Here is an 18,714-nt window from a genome sequence, read left to right as displayed (position 1 = left end):
AAAAAGGAAAACAAGATTAGCTATGCTTCCTGGCTTTAAGTACATTCTTTGCCAAGTAATCTGCCTCCTAATTTATATATTCTCATAATGGTTATGCAGGGGATACTCTGCTGCAACAGATAAGGCAGTGAATAATAAGATGACAATGATAATAATATTATAATAATAACACCATTAACAACTGTATTGAGAGACCATAGTGTGCTAGGTAGGCACTCTTACAAACCCCCTGTAAGGAGGCTATTATGATTACCAATTCAGAGATGTAAAGTAACTTGCCCAAGACTAAGCAGACAGTAAAAAATGGGAGTCATAACTCCACCCAAGGTCTGTGTTGACTCTAAAAGATTTTTTTTTTTTTTTTAAAGATTTTATTTATTTATTTGACAGAGAGAAATCACAAGTAGATGGAGAGGCAGGCAGAGAGAGAGAGAGGGAAGCAGGCTCTCTGCTGAGCAGAGAGCCCGATGCGGGACTCGATCCCAGGACTCTGAGATCATGACCTGAGCCGAAGGCAGCGGCTTAACCCACTGAGCCACCCAGGCGCCCCCTGTGTTGACTCTAAAACTCATTTTCCTTCCACTAAAGTATTTAGAAGAATCAGATGATCCTCCAGAATAAACTTAAGGATTTAGGAAAATAAACAAGTCTCATGAAAGGCCAATGAATTTGCATTCTCTTACATTTACATTTTTCATATACATTATCACAGCATCTCTCTGAGAAAGATACATATTTTTTCCTTGTTATAGATAATGAAATAGAGGATCAAAGAAATTCTGAAAACTATTCTAAAGTTCTCACACATGGATTGTAGAGAACATTGGATGTGAATCCACTTTTGCTACTCAAATTGGTCCATGGACTAGCAGCATCAGTATCATGTGGGAGCCTGTTAGAAATGCAGAATATTGGGAGGCTCTCCAGACCTACTGAAAAAAAGAGTCTGCATTTTAACAAGGTGCCCAGGTGATTTCCTATGTGTATGAAAGTTGGAGAAGCACTGCTTTACACTGGGCTTTACTTAGAAAGAAGAGAAAAAAGACTAAAAGGAATTTGTTGTCCATTGAACAGTAACAACCTCTAATGTAAGAGTCAGTGTGTGTAATTTTTTTATAAAAAAGGTCAAAACACTTAATGAACATTACATAATTTGCCTTAGCTTAAAAAAAAAAAATGATGTAGCTGAAGCAAAAGAAATGAAATGGCTTATCCAAACTATAGCATCACGCAGTGGATCCTAGAGGCAATTTCCCAAAATTATAGTCAACAAATTCAAGTACAATGCTCACAGCACCTGAGTAACATTATTTCAGTGGGGAACTGAAGTTAAAGATAAATCTGGTATACAGCATTTTAATAACACACTACACCAAGCCACTGCCTGAATACTTTTGTCTGTTTGTTTGCCTACAGATGATTTCTGATGAAGAAATCAGAAACTCAGGGATAAAGGAATTTGATTTTCTCAACCAAGTTATACCATTTGCAAGGACCAGATGGGGATAACAACTTACTGTAGCATCAAATGTTCTCTTTAATGTAAGCAGTTCAAAAATGACACAGCCTACTGCCCAGATATCAGACTTGAAATTGTATTTTACTCCTTGGCAGAGCTCTGGAGACATGTAATACGGAGTTCCCACAAGCTGAATGACAAAGAAAACAATCAAAGAATAACTTCATTTCTGAGGTAACTCTATTAATATTTTAACAACTAAAGTAAATTTCCCACAAATAGTGGTAACAACTATAAAATATTCATCAGCATATTCTAAAGTTTTTTATGAGATGATGCCACTATGGGAGAAATCTTTTTTCTTATCAAATTCTTTCAAGGACAGAGTACTATGAAACCAGAAGAGTAATAATTGGGTTTTATAATTCCTAGAAGGATGAAATCACTGTCCTTAAAGAGGAACTTATGTCTACTCTTTACCAATGGTCTTTCTTAGGATCAAGTGAGAAGGGAGCCCTGCAGTTAAGATGGTGTATGGTATTAACATCAGATTGTTCTCTGCGCATCAGCCTTTATTTGTAACACGGGGCTCCTGAACCAGAAAAATTCAGAGGAAACACAAAAAGATATGTCCAACATCATAAGCTCAAATAAATGCTAAATAAGAGCTAAACTGAAATCTATGAAAGATCCTAAACCACAAAAAAATGGTAGAGCATTTCCCTGTTTTTATTTTTTTCTAATTAAAGATTTTTATTTTTTTGAGAGAGACCAAGAGTGAGAGAGAGAGAGAGAGAGAGAGAACGAGCAGGGAGGAGGGGCAGAGGGAGAAGGGGAAGCAGACTCCCCACCAAGCGGGGAGCCCAGTGGGGGACTCGATCCCAGACCAGGACCCGATCCAAAGGCAGACCAACTGAGCCACCCAGGTGCCCCGTTTTCCTGTTTTTAGAAAGCAATGGAAGGGCTATGAGGTCAGAGCTGTGATGTGGGCAATGACTTTTTTTTTTTTAAAGATTTTATTTATTTATTTGAGAGAGAGCATGAGAGGGGAGAAGGTCAGAGGGAGCAGACTTCCCATGGTCAGGGAGCCTGATGTGGGACTTGGGACTCTGGGATCATGACCTGAGCTGAAGGCAGTCGCTCCAACTGAGCCACCCAGGCACCTGACTCTTGAAAGAATACCTGAGCATTCGAATGCCTGTTGGTAAGCACAGGAAAAAAGACTCCCGAAGACTTGCTTTATAACCAAGAATACTGAGAAAAGTGTGTGAGATCTGGAGTGGTGTACATTTATATCTCAGAGTACTAGAAAGGAAAAGAAAAAAAAATTAAGACAAGGGCAACATATACTTACCGTCTCAGCCATGGAATACTCAGAATTAAGTTTCTTGGCTAGGCCATAATCTCCAAGTTTTATTAGGTTTGCCTTAGTCAGAAAAATGTTTAATGTCTTTATATCTCTGGAAAAAAAAAAAGATATTGTATATTAAACTCCTACAGACAATTATTTTGTTTCATCCCTGACTCCACCCAGAATTAGTACAGAATAAACTGAGGGGTTACCCTGTTCACACTTATGGGATCCCAAACAGTGGTCACCACTTTCCCATGTACTTTAACACTGAAAAGAGGATTTGGAGGAATGGAGTCAGAGAATTAACTTCGTTCTCCAGGGCTTCATAGCACAAGCATGTCTCCCACACCACTGAAGATGTTGGGAAAAACTGAGAGGGCCAGATGGAAAACACAGTGCCACCAGGTAATCCCATAATTCCTATAAGGTGCACTTCTTCCTCAATTACCATTTATGTCTTGAATTGGTTGGTATTAAAGTTTCAAATCTGTTAAGAAGAGGGAGGAGGCTCACAACCCAGCAGCAACATGACTAGGCTGTTTAGCTCACCTAAATAAAATCACTGGTTATTTTTCTAAAGATGAGTTGGTCATATGTAACACAAATAAACTGTGCCTGGTTTACACTCTGGGTTCCTTAAGATGTGAAAAAAAAACAGAATACGCTTTGAAACTTTTGAAAAGAAAATAATATGCAACTAGTAGCCATTCAATAGCCATTGAGAAGCACATGTTAACTGAAAGAATAAGCCACCAACAAAAAAATACTGGTCAATCAACATTAATCTCGGGCGCCTGGGTGGCTCAGTGGGTTAAGCCGCTGCCTTCAGCTCAGGTCATGATCCCAGGGTCCTGGGATCGAGTCCCGCATCGGGCTCTCTGCTCAGCAGGGAGCCTGCTTCCTCCTCTCTCTCTCTCTGCCTGCCTCTCTGCCTACTTGTGATCTCTCTCTGTCAAATAAATAAATAAAATCTTTAAAAAAAAAAAAAAACATTAATCTCTAGCAATAATCAATGACTCATGCAAGAGGGGTATAATGTGGAAATGTTCTAATAGTTCTTTCCTATAGCTAGAAATGAATAGAAAGCAGGTTCCCCCCCTGCCCTGCAAAGAGCTGGTAAAATTGTAAAATTAATTGTACAAACTAGCTTTTTATCTAAATTAAGACTCATTTATAAAATTAAAAATACTTGCCAGTTATTATTGGTCATAGAAAATATTAACTGTGAATTCCAACCAATCTAATACCACTTCTCTTAGTGGCTTTTAGACTTTATTGATGAATTAATGAATTGAACTCTAAAACATCTCTTAAAGAAGTGACTGAGCAGTACTTAGCTACTGAGACTCTTCCTAGATCACAAACATAATTTAACTTCAGGAAGTAAAGGTAACACCCATAATTACTCACTCTTTCCTTCCTAAATTATATTAACGGAAAAGCCTTGCCTGCTTAACCAAAAATATAATAGTGCTGATGGGAGGTACCCAAGGTGGGGGTTAGATTGGTGGGGAGGAATCCATCCTGTATTTTTGGTTTACACAGGCCCCACATACACCCAGCATGGAGCCCAACGTGGGGCTTGAACTCATGACCATGAGATCAAGACCTGAGCTGACACAAGAGTTGGACGGTTAACCAACTGAGTCACCCAGGTGCCCCTCCGTCCCATATTCTTTCACTCATTACCTATGAAGGATTCCAGCTTTATGGATACAGCTCACTGCTGAAACAATCTGAAATAGGTACCACAACACCATCTATAGAAAAAAAAATAATAAATTATATTTGGATGGGAAACAAAAAAATTCCACTTAAATAAAGACACACACACTAAAACAAACAAAGGAAGCTACAATCATGTTATGATTCAACATATTATGTTATGATTCAACATGACCTGACATCTCTTGCTTGGAGGTTGAGTAGGCAAAGAAAAGTGGAAGGGGTAAAAATAAAAAGCAAGTCATCATAAAACAGTTCCAATGCCATTATAAAATATAGTATGGTGAAGCAGAGTTCTGGAAAGAAATCCAAGAAGAATGCAAAGGTATAGAAAACTGGGCATACCAGTCTGCAGTAATAGAACCGGGAAAGAAAGCCCATAGAGAATCATGATGTGGAGGTAAAGCGTTTAGGAAGCAGCTATAGACAGCTTCCTTGTTAGAGATTTCCTTTCTCATGAATAGCAACCAGAGCCTGGAAGGAGTCTGAACAAAAGGAAAAAAACACTCTTCATTGTTGGAAGAGTAAATACAGGCCTAGAATGCAAGAATCACAACAATACAATTCTAGCTTCCTTCCACAGAAGCATGAATTACCTCTTCCTCAAACAACTTGTCCTTTTGACGAAGGATTTTGTCATACAGGTTCCCTCCTACAATTAAACAAGAGAAAGGTGTGAAATGCTTCATAAAGATCAAAGCTTGGCTCCTGTAGCTACTAGGGTTTTAACAGCTGACACAAAAAAATGAATCTCTCTTGACTTTTTATAAAACCCTCCCTATCCTTCAAGGACTATATCCAAAGTCTTCTTCAAAGATTCCCCTCCCTAACAAATGAGGTTTGATGCAAAAATAGGAAGTACATTTTTAGAAAAGAGAAGAATAAAGGCCAATCTTATATTATCCCAAGTAACAAAATACCTTGAATTTCTTCAAAATCAGAAGATTTTCTTCTCTAGAACTCTTTTTAAAGAAATCTGCAATGTTTCTGTAACAACTCTCTGATGTGACTATTAGAACATTTGGGCTATACCTGTGATGCAATGTTTTGTATGTGCAGGGGCATCTCATCAACAACTTCCTTTTTTACTACTTCACACTGAAAAGGTTTCCCATAATTTAGGGGACACCCTAGACTGTTTCCATTCATTACTCCCTTTACTCCTTTCTGCAGAGTAAGTCTGAATGTGCTTCTCCCTTGCCTTAATCAAGTAACAGACTACAAATGATCACCATTCATTTTACTTCCTAAAACTATAACTCACACCTTAGTCCTGGCTCAGTTTCACAGCTTCATTTCCCCTGCAATTTAGTAACTCAGTGTTTCAACAAATCTACCATTTGTTCTAGTCTCTCCTAACCACAAAGGAAGTTAACTGCTTGAGGCTTCTGCTACTTCAGAAATCTCTAATATAATCTTGTACATTTAGGGTTGATCAGAACCGGCAACAACCATAGTACACAAGAGACAAGACAAAAAGTTAGAAGTCTAAGAGCTTTCTCTTAGAGATTTAAGTGAAGGATATGCTGGGAATTCCTTAGCATGTAGCTTAAGAAAGGGCTTTGAGGGTTCTCTTATGTAACAAGGATAACAGCTAGTACAGTGTGTATTAAAGATTTGCTACACGCCAAGTACTAAGCTGTGGGGTTTACATATTCATTTAATACAATCACCCTAGGAAACAGGTACTGTTATTAATAAACTCGTATTAAGATGAGAAAGCTGAGGGACAGAGAAGTTTCTTGTGCAAAGTTACAGAGTTAAGAAGTAGTAGAACTTGTGATATGGATTTAGAGTCTATATTCCTATGACTGAGCTAATACTGCTATCTTACAAGCAAAATGGTCCAAAGAAATCAGAGACCAAATAAATTAAGGCCATGAATTGCTATGTGTCATTTTCATTCAGCTTTGATCTTTGAACCACTTTTCCACTGGACAGCTTTGGCTGAGTCGATATAAATATCACTTACAAGATTTCATTAAATATTACATCAAGCAGTGTCAAGCCAGGCACTATGTCTCTAGTGCCTAATTAGATGTCTAACATTAATGCCTAACTAAAGTCAATTCATGTGGAAAAAAAACCTTGAAAAGTGAATGTAAAATTCAACTCGACAAATAATTTGAAGATGGAACTAGAAGCATAAGAGAGAATTTGAGTATGCAGGGGAAAATCCCTCCCCTTATTTCGTAAATCACTTAAAAATTCTCCAAAAACTCTTATCTTAAATTATCTGAACTATTTCTCTTAAACTAGAAATCTGTTTAAAGTTTTTAATCAACGTATATGCCTCTTATTTTCTTCTCCCTTTCAAGGTAAGTACAAGCACAACAATGTCCTGCCAGAGGAGGTCCCACTGAATTTTACCTTACCATTACAATATTCCAGCTCAATCAGCAGAGTGGTATTGTCCATGAAGTGATTGTAGTAGGCAATAATATTGTCATGCTGCAGCAACGCCAGAATAACAATCTCATTCAAGGCATCACGACGTTCCTTCTCTGACAGTCGGGTCAAATCAACTTCCTTCCACACAACCAATGAGTCATCCTACAACACAGTAATAGAGGTATCGTGCTTTCCTCTAGCCTGGCAGAGAATGAATCCACACCTTGATCCGTAAGCCTAGAAAAAAAAAAAACTTCCCAGATGGGCAGAGACTGACTCCTTTCATTTTTTCCTTTAAAGAAAACAGGAACAGAATTTAATGGTTCTTAATACAATTGAGCACTGTCATTTACTACAGGACTGGGGAAAGTAAAGCACTAAGATACTGTGACATTGTTGCTACACTTACTTAATTTGCATGATGTCAATTCCAGGTAAAAATATGAGCTAGGGGTACATCTCAAAGATTTCTGTTGAAGGACATCATGACAAACTGCTACTAGTCATGATAAACACTGTAGTAGGGTGAGAATACTGGAGAAATGGAGAACTGGAGAGAGTAGTTACTTAGAGTTGACCATAGTTTCTTGTAAAATGGAAATATTAAACTTACCTCTACTTGTATAAATTTAGATTTCTCTAGAGTGATTTCTATTTATGCTTTCTAGATAGAATAAGTCATGCCTGAGGGCTTAGAATTCACTTCCCTTACCTGCCCTATTTTGGAACTGTGTCTCCTACAACTTTTACACGTCATGTATTTTCCTTTATCCATGACAATTTATCTGCAGCTCCCAATATTCACTCCCTTTTATAACACTCAAATTCTTTACTGATACTGCTCTCCAGCCCAGGAGCATCCCCACCTAAATCACTCTCCCTCTCCTTTAAAATGATTCTGCCAGGCCTTTTAGGGGGATATCCTGATTAAACCTTCTACTGTGCATTTATCCAGTGCAATCCATTCCTTCATTTTCAGAACTCATACACTGATATGATATTTGTGCATCCTTTCTCATTTATATACACATACAACTTAAATGCTCTTTTCTTACTTACAGGGCTAACTTGTCTTCCCACTGATATATAACCTTCTGGAGGGAAAGGGCTGCTTCTAATCAACCCTTTGTAAATTCACAAACCTAATAAACATTTGGTGATATAAATAATGCTATGCCAATTTTGGGAAGTGTAATCAAATTTAACATAAAACCAACCTCAATAATCAAGATCAACATGCTAGAAAGGCATGGGCGAGGAAATGTGAAACTCTGTTCTAGCCCAAGATTTACTTCTAATTGAAGTGTCAAGTGATTTAAATGTACTGTCTTAGTTTCTTTAATTATAAAACAGAAATAGCAATGCTCATCTCTTTTTCATGAGTACAAATAAGAAAAAAGATACTAACGGTAACCCTAAAATCATACATTAATGTTGCGTTAAGATAAAAAACACTTCAAGATTTTTTCTTGCAACCACCCCTCTCCTCCATCTTTCAGCCTTAAAAGTATGCTAGCTTGGAACACACCCCAGAACTGCAGATGGATCACTTATGGATGAATCATCATCATCCAAAGTCAAGTTTAAGACTTTAGGAATCACATCCAAATGATGGTTAGTTTTTGGAAGTAGTCACTACTACAGGATTTCAGGTCAGTGTTATGCTCTACACTTGGGAGTCAGTAATCCACGAATCTCTCCAAAGGATCTGTATATATGCAATAGGGGGTAGGGGAAGGGTGGGATCATGTTTCCATCAGATTTTCAAAGGAGTCCTTGCCTCCCGCCAACCCAAGTTAAGAAACAGTGGCTCAGAATGTATCGAAAAGGTATCTCCCGTGCATAAACACTGATGAAGAAAGCAACGACGAACCCACTGATCTTCCAGAAAAATCTCCAATTAAGTGTTCATACCTGAACTTAAAAGATAACGGCAAAGACACGGAGTTGCCACTGACGTGGGAATTTTGAAGATACGCCCCTCCTCTCCACCCCGACCTTGGAGAGCTATACACGTGAGAGGAAGTTTTGACAACACTTCACATTCGTATGCCACTTTAATTTACAGTTTGCAAAGTACCTTCGTTCGATCCTCAAAATTAAACTTAAAAAAATTATTTTTTAGGATAGTTATCATTAACCCCAATGTACAGATGGGGAAACTAAAGATCAGAGAATGTCTTGCTCAGTTCCCCGGGTTCGACAGAAACGACCAGTCAGTAAAACCAGTCACCTACAATTCCCAGTGCAAGTGAGCTGGAAGAATGGAAATGACCCTGAGACATACACCCTGCGGCCAGGCAAATCTAAGTGAGGCCGAGGAGCGAGCCGCAGGCAAAGCCGGGACCCGGTCGGGGCTGGGAAGCGGGGCGGCGAAGGAAGGGCTGGGGCGGCCGGAGCCAGGGGCCGCTACCTCGGTGCGGCGGTACAGCGTGGCCTCCCCGAAGGCGCCGCGGCCCAGGATGCGGATGGGGATGTAGTGCAGCTCCTCCTGCTCCGCCGCGCCGCCGCCGGCTCGTGGCCCCGGGCCGGAGCTGGGCCCCGGGCCCGAGTCCCCGCCACCCCCGGACTCGCTCCCAAAGTCCGAGTTGATGGAATCGCAGTGTCGCTCGTACTCGCCCAGCACCGACATGGTGGCGGCTGCGGGACCGGCCTGCGTGTCCCCAGCGGCGCTGGCCGCACTACGCCTCTCTCGCTTCAGACGCCGGCCCGCGGCTCCGTCAGCCCAGCAAACCCGCGAGGCTCCATGGTGGCTCCTTCCCCCTGACCCGGAAACAGTTCCGGGTGCTTCCGGCCCGGCGGGCTCTCCCTCCCGCCCCCAACGCCCTCACTGCCTTCGCTCGCCCACTTGCTTAGTCTCGCGGTCCCGGCTTCCCTCCCTCCCACCTGCCGCTGTGCGTGACAGGGAACCGGAGGCCTCAGGCTGCGGTAGGGGAGTCGCCTTCGGGTGTGTGGACCCCGCCCCCGATCCCTGGCCACGTTCCAAACAGCTTCGAGGTCCGGAGGTCGCCCAGTGGCTTTGTGGCGCCAGGCCTATCTCAAGGGCAGTGATTCCACGTGGAACAGTGCTCTTTGTTTAGTGAGATACTGAAGATACTCCAGTAATCGGAAATGCTTGCCTCCTGTCATCTCAGTCCGTGGGCCCAGTTATTGCTCCCGGAGCCACCCTAGGTCCCTCTTCTATGCAACTCCAAAAGTAATTCAAGTCAACTCTCCTTACACTCTTTTTCCAGATTTAACATTCTCCTTCCGTGTGTATTTCCACATCTTTGACCATCTCATTTCATGCAACTGTTCTTTAAAGCACTAGGTGTCAGACAGTGTTTCTGTGGGTGGGAAAGCTACAGGAAGGTGTTCCTTACCCGCAAGTCACTAAGAGAATTGTAATACAGTGAAAAAACATGTTCCATCAGTGACTGACCTTGGTCAACTTTACATCTCTAAGCTTTTTTTTTTAATCTGTAAAGCTGAAGTAACAGGACTAACATCACAGAGGTAACAGCTAACTTTTATTAAGTGTTATGTTCCTGACACTATGCTAAAGGTTTTCTTTCCTGGAGCCATCCCACTTAATCCTCATATTATTTTCATTCTATAGAAGGTTACACAGCTAGTAAGGAGAGCTGGGAGTCAAACCCAGTAATCTGGATCCACACCATTCAGAGAGCATGATGTTTTGGGACCAAGAGAAAGTTCTGTGGCTGGAGGCCAGGGTATATGTGGTATAAAAGCAAAAGAAGACAGGGCCTCAACTGTTGAGTTTGGCTTTCCTGGCAATAAAAAATTATTCAAGATTTTTAAGCAGGGGAGTATATGATTAGTAACTGTGTGTCCCAATTTGCTGGGGAAGTCCCAGTTCACACCTTTCCCCCAGGAATAACAGACCTTTATTTTGCTCAAGTGCCCAGCTCAGACAATAAACAATACAGTCACTTTATATAAGACCAAAGTTATATTTTACAAAGAACAATGTGGAGGACAAAGACTAGAGACAAGGAGACCAGTTAAGAGGAAATTTATAGTCTAAGAAAATAAGAGGCACTGAAGTATTTATCAGTGAGAGTAGAAAGGAAGTCCAGATTTAACAAATCCATCTGAAGAACATTTTTTTTAAACTTCTTAAAAACATTTTATTATTTTACCTGAGAGAGATAGGGACAGAAAGCATGAGTAGGGGAGGGGAAAGGGGACAAGCTAGCTCCCCACCAAGCAGGGAGCCTGATGCAGGCCTTGATTCCAGGACCCCAGGATCATGACCTGAGCCCAAGGCAGACACTTAACAGACTGAGCCACCCAGGCACCCTATCTGAGGAACATTTAGAACTTTGTGATCAGTTGAGATGTGGTTGATGAAGTAATTGTGAGTCCAGGAGATTCACTTTGTGATTTTTCATGAGGTGGACAGTGATAGCAAGCAGAGGAAGAAGATACCTGGTAGAACGGGATAGGGGAGTTGTGAAGGATGAGTTCACACTCCTACCTATGACCTCTCTACAGCTCATCAGTGACCCTTGTAAGGTATGATACCCTACACTCTGCATAAACATTCCACACTAGCTCTGAATAGGAGAGCACAAGGGACTTCTGTCTCCCTTGATCTGGGTGGAATATTTCTATTAGTATACTAGCCTTTGTAACAATAGTCTGCTTATACCGTACTTGTACTTCACAAAGCTGCTTTTCCACATCCAAAGCAATCCAAGGTAACACAGCTCTTCCACTAGATCACATCCTTATCTGCAAAGCTTGAAAATACTGCTGTCTTGTTATGTTCTTTATTGACTATCTCCATTCATTAGAATGTGAACTTCACAAGAGCCTGGATTTTGTACTCATTTACAACTATGTACCAGTGCCTAGAAAAGTGCTTGCTATTAAAAGCTTAAAAATTATTTGATGGTGGGGCACCTGGGTGGCTCAGTGGGTTAAGCCTCTGCCTTCAGCTCAGGTCATGATCTCAGGGTCTTGGGATCGAGCCCTACATCAGGCTCTCTGCTTGGTGGGCAGTCTGCTTCCTCTTCTCTCTCTGCCTGCCTCTCTGCCTACTTGCGATCTCTGTCAAATAAATAAATAAAATCTAAAAAAAAAAAAATAAAAATTATTTGATGGATAAATATTGGGTCATTATCACCTATATGTAAAACATTTTTTAAACCTAAATGCAAGCCCAACTGATAATCCCTGTCATATTTCATTATGTTGGTTTCATTCCAGTATGCCAGATTATATAGTTATTTTTAAATTTCTCAATTCATTCATTCAACAAACACTGAATACCAACTTGTGCCAGGTGCTGAGTTACAACAGAAAACAAAAATAACGTGGTTCCTACTCTCATGGAGCTTACAGTCCATATAACAAATAACTAGGCAATTACAACTTTTCGGTGCTATAGTTAAGTACAAGCTCCTAGAAAGGAATTTAGGAGAGGCATCTTTCCAAGCCAAACTTGCTGGGTTGATGAAGGTTTTCTGGAGAAATATGCAAAATGTTAAGTCAGTGATGGCTAAACAAAGTAGGGAGATCATTCTGGATAGAGGCCATTTCAGCTACCTCCTCCTATTCATTACAAGGCACTTTGAGGATAGGTATTGCTTCTTAATTATCTGAGTCTTCTCCAGAGTTTAACTCAGCACATTAAACAGAATATATGTTCAATAAATGTGGTTTTTTCTTTCAGTTAAAAGAATGGAAAAGGTAATTACTTAAAATCGAGAGTAAAGAGGTTTCAGCCACAGCTTTCTCATTTTATTCTGGCATCTTTGCCATGAAGAATGATAATTTTCTGTAGCTTGGTTAGCCTGGTATTACAAATTGTTTGAGTTATAATGCATAGATACAAGCTTAAGAGACAAATGTCCTGTTCTCTTAGAGAGTATGGAACAGAAACACTCGTGCTCAGTTCTTCATTATACTGGATACAAATGAAACTAAACATCTGGTCTTTGAATATTCATAAATCCAGAAGTACTGAACATTCTGAAGATATAACTGATTTCAGACTGCCTTTGGTCATAAATGGATATATGTTGTATTTTAACAAGTAAACAGGATGCTATATAGCAGAAGTTCCCAGTTGTGAATGGCAGATCCCTGGGGCCACAGAGTCACTGTAAAGATTAAAAAATCTACCAAAGTACCAAGCGAAGTCTGTACCTTCACTTTCCAATATTAGCCTCTAGCTACATGCAGCTATTAAACATCTGAATCGCGGCTAGTCTGAATGGAGATGTGCTGTAGCTGTAAAATGCACAATGGACTTCAAAGACTTTGTATGAGAGAAAGAAAGAAAAATACTCGTGGGGTGTCTGGGTGGCTCAGTCGGTTGGGTGCCTTACTTCAGCTTGGGTTATGGTCTTAGAGTCCTGAGATCCAGCCCCATATTGGGCTCTCTGCTCAGTGGTGAGTTTGCTTCTCCCTCTCCCTCTGCCATTCCCACTGCTTGTGCTCTATGTCAAATAAATAAAATCTTAAAAAAAAAAAGTAAAATATTCATTAATCATTCTTATATTGATTGCATGTTGAAATGCTCTTTTGGATATGTGAGACTGTATTATTAAAGCTAATTTTGCCTGTTTCTTTTCACTTTACTGTGATACTAGAAAATTTAAAACTATACATGGGGTGTATGTTATGTGGGATACCACTAGAGCAGACTGAATAATTAATACGCCAAACACATACTACCATTTAACAAGCATATGATACTGCTGAGATGATTAAGTTCATTTAAAAGTTTGGCTGAATTCGTTCACCGTTTATGTTCTGTGAAAGTAAATCATCAGTGAGAAATAAGACATTTTTAATATTAAAAATTATATTCAAATTTGGGAATCCCTACTTTATAGACCATAGATTCACTGACAAATTATCTGTTTTTTGGAGGACTGGAGGTTGAGGGTAAATAAGATGCCAGCCTTCAGGTTGACTCTTGGAAAGGAGCTTTATGAAAAATGTTCAACTGTAAGTAAAAGGAAGGAGAAAATCGCCTTAACCCACTGGACTGGGTTTTATATATGTAATGGGCAAAAAAGCAAGTCCTGAGAGGTTCTAAACTGGGAGGGGAATTTTAAGAATGAATGTAAGGGAGAGGACACTCGGGAAATAATTCCCATAGCAGTTTCCCAAAGAGAAGCTACAGAAAATGCTTGGCTTACAGAACCCTACTTTAGCCTTTCTGAAGATGTTAATTATTAAGTTTATATACACATTATATATAGCTTACATATTTATATAGGAGATAATAAAATTGTCTTAGCTCAAATAAACTTTATCGATCTGCAGTAAATCACATAGAACCTTTTCTCTAATTTATCACGGGTAACTTGCCATACTTTAAAACTGAAGAAAATGGAAGAATTATTGCCAATTCAGACAAAGATACTCAATACACCTAAAATGGTTTCTGCTACCATTTATTTGAGAAAATTTACACAAAAATCCCCGATCCAACATTTACAAGTGAATCTGTAGAAATCCCACATGCCTCTTTCCATTAAGCAAACAGACAAATGGCTAATGACAGGAATTTATGACAATGGTATAACAGCACTTAAACTGTATCATTCCCCTATCTGTATTATACAGACTGTGTTGAAAAGGCTCGAAATGGCGGAAAGCAGAAAAACTCTTCATTTTTTAAGCTGATTTACTCTTGCACTAGATTTCTATCAAAGGCAAATAATTTTTACTTTTTTGATAAAATGAAGGTGTAATTATCAATGAACTTTAAACTGAAAGCACAAGTGTCTGAGCTGGTATTTTTGACATGTGAGTAAAAAGGAAAGAATGGAAAAAAAAAATCCCAGTTTCACAAAGTCACACTCAGAAACAGAAACATCATTGAAATAAAATATTCTCCTCTCCTACCTTTTTCTTTGCCATTTTGTCAAAACAGAAAAACTTTCATTGCTTCTGAAAAAGGGGAAAGGCACCATTCAGAAATATGAGAGTTTCTTATTAGGCTAAAGGTACTGAACAAAATTTAACCTTTAGACCTCTAAGAATGGATCTGACCCACAAATACGGTTATTCTCTTCCCTACTTGAATGTATCCTCTGTCATCTAGTGTATGTAATACCACAGATGGACTTTCTCAACATCCCTTGTCCTTATGTTCAGGATTTGGCCTCCAGGTTCTCAGGAGCCATACTCAATTCCCACCAGCAGAAGGCAATGTTGCACAAGTTAATGCCACACCAGAGGCATTCATAGAAGTCAAGAGTCGGGGATAAAGGGCTTTCGGGTTCACAGCAGCTGGAACATTAACAGCCCGAGATTTTAACAACATAACTCACTCCCTCTTTTACTTTTGTATTTTACCCTGGTCATCACAACAGTGTTGTTAATTCTAATGCACTGCTTAACTGCAAGCTATATGCCCTAAGTCCTGTAATTCTTGTCTCTGCAGTTAGACAAAGCCCTGTAACAGCCAGCAGGGGTTAAGGGAGTACAGAAAGGACAGTCTCCTATCCATTTTCCTGGGTGAAATGGAGAATTTTCAAGTGACATTATTTTTCTTAACTGTCCACAAACATGCTCATTTGTAACCATACCTTTGCTTACTTAATGGCCTTTAGGCACCTTACATTCCCATAGTAATTCTTGGCTTTGTGTTTGCAACATTCAGTTTCAAGTATCTGTTCTATTCATAATCCTCCCAGATGTGTTTTTCTTAGACCCCAAATGTCTTAATTTGCTAGATGGAACACATAAGGACAGGAATTAAGTCAGTGACCGGCCACATAAGAGTAGTTGGTAAATTTTACTTGTATTTTCCTTGCTAGAAATTATGTTAAAAATTCAAGCAACCACATATCTGACAAAGAACTTGTATCCAGGATATATAAGGAACTCTGTAACTTAGTAGAAAAAACAATAAAAAGGATAGGAAAGGATCTTTCATTGAGGAAGATATATGGACGATAAATAAGCACATGAAAAGATGCTCAACATCATCTGCCATTAGGAAAATGCAAATTAAAACCATAATGAGGCGTTACTAGACACACCTATGAGAATGACTACAATAAAAAATAACAATAGCAAATACTGGAGAGGATTTGGAGAAATTGGACTGGTCACATGTTGCTGGTGGGAAGGCAAAATGGCAGTCACTCCAAGAAGAGAGTAGGATGGTTTCTTACAAAAATAAACACGTGCTTATCATACAACCCAGCAACTGCCCTCTTGGGCATTTATTTATCCCAGAGAAATGAGGACTTATGTTCACATGAAAACCTGTACATGAATGTTCACAGCAGCTTTAGTAGAAATGGCCAAAAACTGACAATGACCCAATGTCCTTCAATGGGGGAATGGTTAAACAAACTGTGGTACCTGCGTACCATGAAACAGTCCTTAGCAATAAAAAGAAGCAAGTCATTGATAACATGCAGCAATGTGGATGGATTTCAAGGGAATTATGCTGAATTTTAAAAGCCAATCTCAAAAGGTTACATACTGTATGATTCCATTTATAAAACATTCTTGAAATGACAAAATTAGAGATGGAGAACAGATTAGTGGTTGCCAGAAGTTGGGGCGTTGGGGGAAAGAAGGGAGCTGGCTATGGTTATAAAAAGTAGTAGTACAGGGATACGAGAGTTGGGACTGTTCTCTATCTTGCAGTGGTGATCACACAAATCCACACCTGATAAAGCTGCACAGAGCTAAATACACATAAATACACAAAAGAGGTTCGAGCAGTTGAGCACAAATATTTTAATTCTCTAAAATGAAGTCCTCTTTAAGAGTTATGTACAGTACAAAGCTCATTTCTATGAGATGTCCATCTGTCACCCTTTCAAGAGACATGAATTTATGAAAGGAAATCACCAGAAGCTACCTAAACATTTCAGCTAAGGGTCAAGAGAAAGCGAAGTGTGTTTTCACAAAGAAATCCAAAGAGGACAATCAGAATGAAACAAGTTCAACATGGTCATACAAACCTTGGTAAGGAACTAAAGTGGAAGCCCAAGCTGGTGAGCAAGTAGGAAAAGGAAAGAAAACATGGTTCAAACAGATCACAGGAGGAAACCCAGTACAAATGCTGACTTTGGCATTACCTAGGTAACCCCTATTTTTTGTTATAGAGGACTCTAATAATAGTCCTATCGTTGCAAAACTAGTCCCAATGCTACCAAGTTAAAAAGAAGTCTCTCACTGACTTGTTGGGTGTAGGCAGTAACCCCTGTCCTCCCACACCAAAAGAGATCAGTTCTGGCAAGAAAGCTCCAATGTGCCTTGACAGTGCTGTTAGTAGGATGCCCTAGGTCAGGCATGTCCCAGTGATGTTCAGCCGGCCGAGATACACGGTGGGAGGAGACTGGGCCTTATTACTCAATCAACTTCTTGGCCTTGAAGAAGCGACGCAGGTAGAAGACCTGCCAGGTGGCTAGTCCAATGAGGCAGAACATTGAAAAGATGCTGAAGTACAGGACCCGAGTGTTTGTTGACTCTAAAAAAACAAAAGTGTTATAAGGCAATAAAGTGAGGCTCAGCAGGCTACACAGCGGCGAGGGGGGAAAGTAAATAATTAACTTCACTCAGGCCCTAGACCTGACAGTAGATTTTGGATTGTTTTTTTCTTAAAAGTTCACTGTTCTGGAAGAAAAAAAAAAAATTCACTGTTCTACATATAAATGTTAGAAATTACAAAGATTACTACTGTCAGTTTGATACTCAATAAGCTGAGAATATGGTCAACTGCATACCACAGAAATTTCTATTCCCTGGAAAATCTAACAAAGCTCATGTACCTGGAGAAGCAGCAACAGTGAAGTAAGGGATCATCCCATTCCCCCATCCCTATCTGGCAAAACTGAGAAAAGAGCTCGATCCCCTTTATGAAGAAACCAGAGCTGCTCTCCCCTCACCATTGGTATCTCGCATCTCCTCCTCTCGCTTCTTCATGTAGGCAAAATCGTTAACGATGGATTCTGAAAGGTCTTCTAAGCGTCGGAGCTCCACCTCTAAAGGCTTGAGCTTCTCAACCTTGGCAATCTGGAAAAGAAAGGAATTATGAACCCACTCCTTGACAAAACTGCTTTAGTCTAGAACACAAGGCGACAGATGAGTCTTTGAAAAGTTTCACCAAACCCGGGGCACTTGGCTGGCTCGGTTGGTAGAGCATGTGACTTTATCTCAGGGTTGTGGGTTTGGGCCCCATGTTAGACGTAGAGATTACTTAAAAATAAAATCTTTTAAATTTTTTTTTTTTAAAGGTTTTATTTATTTTTCAGAGACAGAGGGAGAGAGCGCGAGCGAGCACAGGCAGACAGAGAGGCAGGCAGAGGCAGAGGGAGAAGCAGGCTCCCTGCCGAGCAAGGAGCCCGATGTGGGACTCGATCCCAGGACCCTAGGATCATGACCTGAGCCGAAGGCAGCTGCTTAACCAACTGAGCCACCCAGGCGTCCCCTAAAAATAAAATCTTAAAAAAAAAGTTTTACCAAACTTAAAATCTTTTCTGTTACCACTCTAACATATTTTAAAATCTGGGCTTCTGTCTTTCCGCACAGATGTTCCTATGTTTCCATCTCAGACTTTTTTGATACTTTAACTTTGATTAAAACCTCCTTGGAAGTACTATAGTATGGTAGGTTATAAAGTGAAATATTTTCCCAAGATTTCTTATTTTATTGTTTAAAAGATTTTATTATTTATTTAAGAGAGACACAGCAAGAGAGGGAACACAAGCTGGGGGAGGGGGAGAGGAGAAGCAGGTTTTACACTGACCTTCTACTCATGTCCAAGAAAGAAACATTTATCAGCAGTTGGAGTCAT

General features: G+C 39.9%; 2 protein-coding genes across 4 annotated transcripts in view; both read right to left on the bottom strand.

The window, feature by feature from the left end:
- The window catches only part of NEK9 (NIMA related kinase 9), a 37,305-nt gene extending 27,587 nt beyond the window's left edge, over window positions 1-9,718 (bottom strand). For 2 of the 3 annotated variants that reach the window (XM_032344892.1, XM_032344893.1), the window contains exons 1-6: window positions 9,343-9,718; window positions 6,914-7,091; window positions 5,135-5,190; window positions 4,503-4,573; window positions 2,814-2,919; window positions 1,518-1,649 (exon numbers count right to left, since the gene is read on the bottom strand). In XM_032344892.1, coding sequence (XP_032200783.1) covers window positions 1,518-1,649; window positions 2,814-2,919; window positions 4,503-4,573; window positions 5,135-5,190; window positions 6,914-7,091; window positions 9,343-9,561 — 762 coding nt within the window. In that variant the 5' untranslated portion in view covers window positions 9,562-9,718. Of the gene's footprint in view, window positions 1-1,517; window positions 1,650-2,813; window positions 2,920-4,502; window positions 4,574-5,134; window positions 5,191-6,913; window positions 7,092-7,338; window positions 9,321-9,342 lie in introns of those variants that run through there. The other variant, XM_032344894.1, reaches the window with a different exon arrangement.
- A 4,610-nt stretch (window positions 9,719-14,328) lies between these two features.
- TMED10 (transmembrane p24 trafficking protein 10) overlaps window positions 14,329-18,714 on the bottom strand; it is a 41,179-nt gene continuing 36,793 nt past the window's right edge. The window contains exons 4-5 of the mRNA XM_032344891.1: window positions 17,807-17,933; window positions 14,329-17,388 (exon numbers count right to left, since the gene is read on the bottom strand). Of these exons, the coding sequence (XP_032200782.1) occupies window positions 17,267-17,388; window positions 17,807-17,933 (249 nt within the window). The 3' untranslated portion in view covers window positions 14,329-17,266. The remainder of the gene's footprint in view (window positions 17,389-17,806; window positions 17,934-18,714) is intronic.

Source organism: Mustela erminea, chromosome 5 (genome assembly GCF_009829155.1).
Source record: "Mustela erminea isolate mMusErm1 chromosome 5, mMusErm1.Pri, whole genome shotgun sequence".
Lineage (NCBI taxonomy): Eukaryota > Metazoa > Chordata > Mammalia > Carnivora > Mustelidae > Mustela > Mustela erminea.
The sequence above is the reverse complement of the archived record's forward strand: the minus strand, read 5'-3'. Positions and strand labels throughout refer to the sequence as shown.